This window comes from Maylandia zebra, linkage group LG7 (assembly GCF_041146795.1).
Source record: "Maylandia zebra isolate NMK-2024a linkage group LG7, Mzebra_GT3a, whole genome shotgun sequence".
Taxonomy (NCBI): Eukaryota; Metazoa; Chordata; class Actinopteri; order Cichliformes; family Cichlidae; genus Maylandia; species Maylandia zebra.
Window position 1 is genome coordinate 51,105,500 of NC_135173.1, and position 9,881 is coordinate 51,115,380.

At 40.2% G+C, this 9,881-nt stretch overlaps 1 protein-coding gene across 1 annotated transcript; it reads right to left on the minus strand.

Annotated features, from left to right (window-relative positions):
- Positions 1-636: 636 nt before the first annotated feature.
- Positions 637-5,978, minus strand: LOC101471956 (Golgi phosphoprotein 3). Its single transcript, XM_004549723.6, has 5 exons — positions 5,568-5,978; positions 4,948-5,079; positions 4,579-4,693; positions 3,810-3,970; positions 637-3,039 (listed from the first exon to the last, which is right to left on the minus strand). Exons 1-5 carry the CDS (start codon positions 5,775-5,777, stop codon positions 2,776-2,778), a joined length of 882 nt encoding a protein of 293 aa, XP_004549780.1. The 5' UTR covers positions 5,778-5,978; the 3' UTR covers positions 637-2,775.
- Positions 5,979-9,881: the final 3,903 nt, after the last annotated feature.

A 9,881-nucleotide genomic window follows, 5' to 3' on the forward strand; every position in this document is an offset into this window, starting at 1 on the left:
ACGATTCACCTTAGTTTCATTTCATGTTTTCACCTGCACATCCCAGAAATAATTTGCTTCCTGATAAGAGTTAGGCAAGAAGCCACTCCCATGTTTGTAATGGAAACTGTGTAGCTGAAGCGAAGAGTTCACAAAGAATGATAAGGTAACATGAGATCCCTGTAATCATTGCAACTGGAAGTTGCAAAAGAAGTTTAGTCTGATGGGAAATGCTGTCGCATACCATTTCTTGGTTGAGATCACTAAAAAAAACCCAAACTGTTCCACAAAGGTAACAAATTGGCTCATGTTAGTTAATGAATTTCAGAGACTGATGTGTAGGCTTTTAAGTTAAAGAAAGAAACTGATCAACTTTCTGTCATAAATATAATTTCTACAACCTATTATCAATTATTTGTTACCTACTGATTATTAGAAGCACACTTCTACCACTGAAAACAAGTACCAACATTTTTTTCCCCTTTGATCACTGAACAAATCTTGCAAAGGTTTATATTCACTGAAGAGATTCATCTACCAACTAGTGCTAGAATCAGACGATCTACCTAAGGGATCAAAATCTTGATAAGAGCAAGCCCGTTTTTAACCATAAATTCTGAAAGAAAAACTGCAGCAAAACATTATAAATTCAGGCACTTAAAGGATCCTTAGTTTATTTTTTTGTGGTAATACAAAAAGCATACAGAATTATAGAGGATAGGAGAGATCCCTTTCACTGAATTCAATTAGACCGTACACATAAAATGATTAATAATTACATACAAGCCGTTTTCTCTGTAGCTACATCCACAAACATCCCAGCCCTCCACCGAGAACAAGCATGGTCTTGTTGCTGTAAACGTGTCTCAACAGTTCTTCATACCCACTGGTACTGTGCAGGTAGAAGAAAGGCGATGTAACTTCATACACAGACCACATTGATCAGACGGTGTTTTTATAATCATAATTTTACAATGAAACAAGTTTTTCCCAGACCAAAGCGTGTTTGGAGTTCATTTCCTCTCCATTAGACATTAAGATGTTTCAGTCATAAACAGGGATTTACCAAGACCCCATGTAACCTCCGCCATCATTTCCATGTATCAAACCATACAACATGCCCACAGGGGCCGATTAAACAGAACAAAAAGAGCATGTAATCATGAAATGACAATTAAGCTGAGATACATGGAAAGTCTTGACTTTCCATAACTACACAACACATTTTCTCACTTACCTCTAAAAGTAACAACTGGAATAAATCACATGATCATGTCAGGACGATTTCTTCAGAGGAAATGCAAACAGGTTATGCTTGTCGATTAGTCATGTGTGGAAACTCCTACACAAGACTTGCCTCTAACTTTCTGTTTTGTTTTTGGGTTGTTTTTTTTATACTAACTACGATGACAAAAGGAAATTCAACTAATATTTTTGTCAATTTTCAGGGAAATGAAAATATTGTTAAACCTAAATAGCACTTCTATGTCTACATACCACTAGTTTTAAGTGAGAAAATATGTTTTTGTAGTAACTAAAATAGCTAACCTGCTTGGCTAACAAATCCTTAATATGTATGAGTAAACACTAATGATCACAGTAAGTGTCACAGAGGGTTTTTTTAAATATCCAAATTCGACCACTACTCTTTTCCCCCTGCATCTTTACATCTCGATTCACATTTAGAAATATAAGTAGCAGGAGCATTTTTTTTTAAATCACCAAGGGAATTATTTATTTTGTTGTTTTTTTAATTTTTTATATTTATAGAGCTGGATTGAGATTTTTTGTTGTCGTTTTTTTCTCCTTTACCATAGTTTCTAAAGTTTATAATCATCAAATCCCTTTGTCACAAGTGGGTTACACAACCCGAGAAGACTCCTATAAATACTAACCTACCTGCAGGGCTAGCAGCTGTGCAAAAAGTTAATTAATGGCAGGCTACTCCAAGCATCGATCAGCAACAGAAACAGAAACGGAAGACTAGCTGCGTTCTCTACACACAGAATGGACCCTTGAAAAACCAGTAAACTAATGAGAGCTTTGTTAGATTGCACATTTTAAATCTCTATAAGGGCCGAATGATCTCACACTTACTGGTGAAGGAACTGAACTTGTGTTTAGCCCCTTTTTCCCCCTCAAGAGGCATTGAGGGGAAAGGAGGAAAGAAAAATTAAAGCAAGGACAAAATGAATCTGACACAGTCAGGTAGTCTGTAATAATGGGAACCCAGAGATGCGTTCTTAACTCAAGTGGAAACGAACAGGTGGAAGCGGGAGACCTGCGAGAGCAGAAAGAGCGTTGCTCATCCTTTGTCCTCGCGTTAGCATGTGGCAGGGTATGGAGATCTTGAAGTGATGAAGAGATGACGTTTCCTCTGTGCTGAAGGGAAACTCGGCCCCAGTCAATATCTTCATATTCACCATGACTACTGTTGCCAGCTACTGTGCTCTCCGATGTCATCTAACGAATAGAAACCCACCTGTATGTAGTGTTGATGTTTGTATAAGTATATCCTTTGCAGTGGCAGATGATGTACCTCACTTGTGTGAAAGCAGCCAGTCGTTTCCATTTTAGAGAGTCATCTAGCCCGTCCCACTGTTAGCTTGGTGAAGCCCACCACCGATCAAGACTGTGTGTTAATATGGACTACCACCAAAATATCATCCAGAAGAGATGTCTAAACAAGCTCCCCAACCAAAACAGATTGTCTCATTAGAGTGAAGTCTGTCTCATTAAGTCCTTCAGCCAATTAAATAATACAGACCACCTTTCAGTCCAACCAATCAGGTGCTTTCATTTAGTAAAGGCGGCCACCACGGCCCACATTAGTTCATTGACATTGGGCTTAGCGCTCTCTTTCTCTGGCTCCAGCTCTAGCAGAGTGTGAACCCTCTTCATGGCGAGGTCGTACTGTTCGTCTTGGAGCGGGGCAAAGGCATTCTCAAGAACATCGGACGAGTGAGCCAGCAGAATCAGGGCCAGAACCCGCTTGTCCATGCGGTGGGGATCGTTGACCCACTTCTCCAAAACAGAGTCCTGGACCTTCTTGACAAGGCGCTGCAGGTAGTAACAGTAAATATTATAGAGTTTTATAGTTAGAATTAATGTGAATTAGATTCAATTAGATCATTACACTATTCAGGCTCTAACTCAGAATCTGTACCACACCATACCTTTATTATAAAGCACTTTAACATAAAACCAAAGTTCACACAGTTCTGCACGTATACAAATATCATAAACAACAAAATAAATAATTAAATAACTAAAATAAAAACTTTTTTTTTTTTAAAGTCACATTTGTAGCTTCATGTTTAGCAAGACTTTAACCCCTTCAGCAGTCAGACAGGAAGTTTGCTTTAGCCTCTCGAGGCCGGAAACTAAACAGTTGGTTTTTTGCATAGAAGGTTATGTTACAGCTAACTAATAAGCATATATCGCTGCCAGACTTCTTGTCCTCCTATAGCTGCTTGTTTTAATGCTAGACCAAAATCAAGGTTGTTAACTATACAACCATGAAGTGAAAATGATTTGCCATCCAGTTAAAATATGAGACAATATATAAGAGGGGAATATTACCCCTTTTGCACTAATACTTGTGCAGTTTGTCAACTCTACTTTAACTGAATCCAGTGAAGAAAAAAAAAGTGCAAATATAGGTCAAACCTCTATCAAATGAAGTTGAGGGTGTGACTAACATGCCCCTAAATAGCTGACAGTTCCCGCACGCAAACTAAAAAACACAAACCTCCCCCACTAATGATATGCAATGATGCTTGAATCAAAATTTTGATCATGATTGCAGAACAAAGTGAACATTTGCATACCTGTTTAATGGTACTGTTGGTAAGCGGATGCGTGGTCATATCAAAAAGCAAGAAGTTCTGCTTCTCTGTGGTGAGGACACCTTTCTCCACCAGGTTTTTGGCCAGACGTTCTCTGACATTTCGCAGCTGATAGTGCAGCTTGAGCGGATTCCAGGTCTCGCCTACGTGACAACATTGAGATGGGCTTTCAGACGCAACAAAATAAATGACGTGCATGCCGAGGTCATTTTTCCCCTTTAAGGTTCTTAGCTGAGAACAGGAGCCAAAAATGCTTCCTGTGTTGCTTTTATAAAGGATGCACCCATTGTTATATTTTGTTACATTTTGCAGACTGTGACAGTGCACAAAATGTAAATGTAATTTAATTAAAAATAAATGTTTAAAGTGTAATAAATCTTCATCATTACACAGTCTTTTGATATTTATCCATCTTGGAAAAGTTTTGGGACTACAGATAAACGCTAACTACTGCCATTGGTGAATGTCATCTCACACAACGAACACCAAGACTGACATCTACTGACAGATTGGTGCATCCCTAATTATCTACTGCATTTCCAACAATTGCCACTTGGGGCACTACAAGGTATTTTTAAAACAATTTTAAAAATCAATTAATCCTGCTACTGACAAATGTGACATTACATTGCACATAAGCAACCAGTACTCCTCCGCCCCAACATTTTAGACACCTATGTGACCGAAAAGGTGAAACAATAAGCAGATCACCACTAGGTTTGGCTAACAAATACAGCAGTCCTTAGCTCACCACTCAGTAGCTCTATCCAGCTCTGGACATTCTCTGGAGGCTGAGTTTCTTTAATGTGTTTCAAGGCCTCATCCAGCAGCACGTCTCCTGTTGGAGCATCTGACTTGCAGATCACCTTGCCAGAGAAAGGTAAACATTTTAATAATGATGGCTGCTGTCTGTGGAATTGTGATGTAGACACACCCTGTGTGAGGAGGAATTACATAGATAACTAGGTGTAAATCTCCCGACAAAAAAAAATGCTTCCTTCTTCGTCAGAAGAAAAGCAAACAGTGTCAAGTGTCCACTACGTCAAAGCATTTAACCGGACAAACTGGTCCTTTTCCCCCCTACACACACGCACAAACATCGCAATATAATAGTTCTCACCTTTCTTGCCAGCAGGCTTTTCCTTCGCACACCGGACGCCTCCAGCTGTAACCTCCCTCTGAGAGCCAGCTCTACAAGCATACAACCTCGAAGGCCGGAAGAAATACAGTCGTTCCAGAAAGACGTGTAGCCCTGGGTGGAGAAAAAAAACACACTCGCTAACTTAGCTGACGTGTTGGAAGGAGCTGAAGCAAAGCGAGATGAAAAGGAAAGCGGTGACTCGCTGGCGAGTTGTCAAGTGAACGCTTGGAGAAACCCGAGCTAAGAAGCTCAACAAACCTGATAATTGTTTTCACTCTCCACCACCCCCCATTTTTTTCTGTAACCTTGAGAGCCAACAACAAAACGCAGCGCAAAACATTTCGATGCGCTTAAATACAAGCTACATGACATCTGCTAGCAAGCTTAGCAACGACACACTGTGAATCAATACACTTCCAGATGTGCTACATGAACACAGCATTCCGGGAAACTTTTAACTAGCGCTTTAATAAACCAGAGTTGGCTTTGTTGACAACCACGACTGGTGACGCACAGTAAACTCTAACATTAGTTAATGTCAAGTGTAGCGACTAAGTTACTAGCCAGCCTGCTAAGCTGGACTGCAAAACAGCGCTCACCTCTCGGTCCTTGAGGCCCAAGAGCAACACTTCCTCCATTAGCGTCAGTCTGGTCTCCTTTGAGTCCCCTTTGTCGTCGTCTTCCTCCTCCCCGCGGCGCACTTCGTCCTCCTCACCGCCGGACTCCTTCTCCTTTTCGGCGGCGGCGCTGCGAATGGCCTCGGTCCGCCGCTGGACGAGGCCCGATGTTCTCTGCGTGAGAGTACTCATAGCTGATGCCGAAAAACGATAAAATCCGAAGAAAGGCGCCGACTTCGACCAGCAAGAGAGCCACGCAGCATGTAACCTGAAGGTTAGAGGTGAAAATCGGAAAGCGGTGGACCGATCGAGCGAAGCCGACGGCTAACGTTCAGCTGGGCTCGAGATTCCTGCAGACTCTGCCCACTTCCGGATCCAACATGGTGGCAGGTGACGTAAAAACGTGGCCTGGAGTGATCCGCGGACGCCTCCGGCCTCGTGCATACAACAGAGCACAGCGGGAAATATGTGCTACATAACCTCTGAGCTGCCCCATAAACTGATTGCATTTAACGACAAAGGCTATGAATTATTCAGAGGAAATCTTGTTTTGTAGAGCCCTAATTTAAACAAAAACAATGGATGCTGAGTAAAGCGTTTTAGGAAGAAACTCAAAATACTTTAAAGATGCAAACAATTAGATAAAAATTTTAAAATGCCTGTCTTAATCATTACATTATTTAATCTCTGTAATGACGAGTAAAGGAAACCAAATAACACATGATAAAGGCGGGCTCAGTCTAGGAAAAAGTGTAAAAAATAGCCAGAGCTGGTCATCTATAAACTTTTACTGTATGAAGAATTAGCCTACTTCTATATTAGTGTTGTTGGTGGGGTTTAAAAATAAATAAATAAATAATGATATAAAAATTGGCATTTACGATCTATTCTCTTGTTATATACACTTAATTATTGCACCTTCAATAGATCACTTAAAAAGAATTCTGACCTGGGAACAATTATATATGCTTAAATTAAAGTTCTATTGTATATACTTAATTAATTCATCTATTTCTTTACTTATTACCACAGCTGAGGTGCTTTGATGAGTTAAATTATTTAAATATTTGATCAAGCAGTGCTGGTAACGGCAGCTTTTAATTGTAGCAAGACCCAAGCTAATTTTTAAACTGTAATATGCAACATGTATTGCAATTTGCACTACACATTAGTATTATATTTAGGGGGAAAAAATGCAAACTATACATTGGAGAGTTTACTTACGGTAGCTCGAACGCTATATGATTTAATATAGATTCTCAACACAAGGTGGCAGGCTATGCGTAGGAAACATGACCAGACTGATTATGTCCTCCCCCTGCTGACCTCAGCTTCTCTGTGTATGATGATGAACACTGATTGTTTTTCTTTCACATGAAAACGCACTGATACTAAATTTAGACTATGTGCATGATAAAAAATACTATAAACTAGGTTGTTATTATTATTCTGTTTACAAGTTATTTCCTATTTTCTTACCTATGTTGGCATCTTTAAGCATGAGGGTGATGACTGTTGCCTTTAGCAGCTGTATGTTGGTTATTATTGTTGTTACTCATCACTGGGAGAGATGCATCTTGGATTATAACCTTGCTCCACTCCCATTTACTGCACATAACTGCCCTCGGTGATGTAAGAGCGGCTGGACTATCATCTTTTTTATGGCATGTGTTGTGCCATATAGTGGAAAAGCCACATATGGAACTAATAATATAAATGAGCCCACATGCCCAAAACGTAAATAGAATGCAGACTTTATTCATGCTAGTTACACGTGTGACTTCCCAGCTATGAGGTCAAGAAGACATTATACAAATGACAACAAACAGACATATCTACTAGTCTAACTCCATTAAATAAAAGAACACCTTTTATATACTTGTAGCCGCTAAACTGGTGGACCTAAATCTTCACCACCACGTCTGTATACATACAAGCAGAAAGGGGAGTGAGTGGGTCAGCGCTCAGAGCACAGAAACTTAGCTGGCGTCAAACACATCATTTATTTTCCATAAAAAAACAAAAAAAAAAAAAACACAGCCAGAGTCACAAATACAAGCTAAAATCCCCGTATACAATAAAAATAGTGTTTGCAACCCGCTAAAAACCCGGCCGGCCGGAATGATTTAAACACTAAAAACACAAAGCTGAATGAATGTTTTTCCCTATGCTAAAAACTCCCCCCAGGGTCCTAATTCTCACAGTCCAGCAACACGCGGGCAAATTCTCCTGAGCTGAAAGAGACAGGAGAGGAACTCCTCTTCCGGGATGGGGAATCTCGCCAGCAGAAGACCAGGGAGGAGGCTCCTATCTCCACCTGACGGTGCGCGATCGTGCAGTCCAGACTGCGGTCAAGTGAGCCCTCACTTACGAAGTCGCAGTCAAGCTAGCCGCCCCGCCAGCCGCACCGAAAATGTGGTTGCACTACTCTTACGTATATTACGGTATGGGTGAAGACCGGCTTAGAAACGCAGTGTTTTGTGTCCTGACACTATTTTACTTCACAATCCACTCCCATTTTTAGTGTATCTCCACTTTCCCCCCTGTGATCCACAGCCCAAATTACTGTATGATTCAGAGAAAATTAACAATAAAATTTACCCAATTTACTCAACTATACTTTTAATGTCCTCATCTTTGACCTCAGATTACAGGAAAACTGTAAGAGGTGACGCAGATATTTCACTGGATTATGACTCTGGGTGACCCCCAGTCTGCACCCTGTGATCCACAGCCAAAATTACTGTACGGATTTTGAGAAAATTCATAGCAAAATCTTCCCATTGTGCTTTACTGTACTCCACATATTAACATCTTTGAGCTCCGATTACAGGAAAATTGTAAGAGGTGACGCAGATATTTCACTGGATTCTGACTCTAGGCTGTCGCCACTCTTCACCCTGTGATCCACAGCCAAAATTACTGTACGGTTTTTGGGAAAATCCATAGTAAATATGCACAATTTACTCTACTGTACTCTATATATTCTCATCTTTGAGCTCAGATTACAGGGAAACTGTAAGAGGTGACGCAGATATCTCACTGGATTCTGACTCTAGGCTGTCGCCACTCTTCACCCTGTGATCCACAGCCAAAATTACTGTACGGTTTTTGAGAAAATTGATAGTAAACTTTGCACAATTTACTCTACTGTACTTTTAATATCCTCGTCTTTAACCTCAGATTACAGGAAAACTGTAAGAGGTGACGCAGATATTTCACTGGATTATGACTCTGGGTGACCCCCACTCTGCACCCTGTGATCCACAGCAAAAATTACTGTACGGATTTTGAGAAAATTGATAGTAAACTTTGCACAATTTACTGTACTATACTCTATATATTCTCATTTTTGAGCTCAGATTACAGGAAAACCATAAGAGGTGACGCAGATATTTCACTGGATTCTGAATCTAGGCTGTCGCCACTCTTCACCCTGTCATCCACAGCCAAAATTACTGTACAGTTTTTGAGAAAATTCATGGTAAAATCTTCCCATTTTGCTTTACTGTACTCTACATATTGACATCTTTGATCTCCGATTACAGGGAAACTGTAAGAGGTGACGCAGATATTTCACTGGATTATGAATCTAGGCCATCTCCACTCTTCACCCTGTGATCCACAGCCAAAATTACTGTACGGATTTTGAGAAAATTGATAGTAAACTTTGCACAATTTACTCTACTGTACTCTATATATTCTCATCTTTGAGCTTAGATTACAGGAAAACTGTAAGAGGTGACGCAGATATCTCACTGGATTATGACTCTGGGTGACCCCCACTCTGCACCCTGTGATCCACAGCAAAAATTACTGTATGGATTTTGAGAAAATTCATAGCAAAATCTTCCCATTTTGCTTTACTGTACTCTACATATTGACATCTTTGGCCTCAGATTACAGGAAAACTATAAGAGGTGACGCAGATATCTCACTGTATTCTGACTCTAGGCTGTCGCCACTCTTCACCCTGTGATCCACAGCCAAAATTACTGTACGGTTTTTGAGAAAATTGATAGTAAACTTTGCACAATTTACTCTACTGTACTTTTAATATCCTCGTCTTTAACCTCAGATTACAGGAAAACTGTAAGAGGTGACGCAGATATTTCACTGGATTATGAATCTAGGCTGTCGCCACTCTGCACCCTGTCATCCACAGCCAAAATTACTGTACAGTTTTTGAGAAAATTGATGGTAAAATCTTCCCATTTTGCTTTACTGTACTCTACATATTGACATCTTTGAGCTCAGATTACAGGAAAACTGTAAGAGGTGACGCAGATATCTCAC

Excerpts from the sequence above, each read along its gene's own strand:
- LOC101471956 (XM_004549723.6), bottom strand. The coding sequence starts at position 5,777 with ATGAGTACTCTCACGCAGAGAACATCGGGCCTCGTCCAGCGGCGGACC. Across the intron at positions 5,080-5,567 it reads TGGGCCTCAAGGACCGAGAG|GGCTACACGTCTTTCTGGAA; the intron begins GTGAGCGCTGTT and ends TTCTCCACCCAG. Across the intron at positions 3,971-4,578 it reads CTGGATAGAGCTACTGAGTG|GCGAGACCTGGAATCCGCTC; the intron begins GTGAGCTAAGGA and ends GTTGTCACGTAG.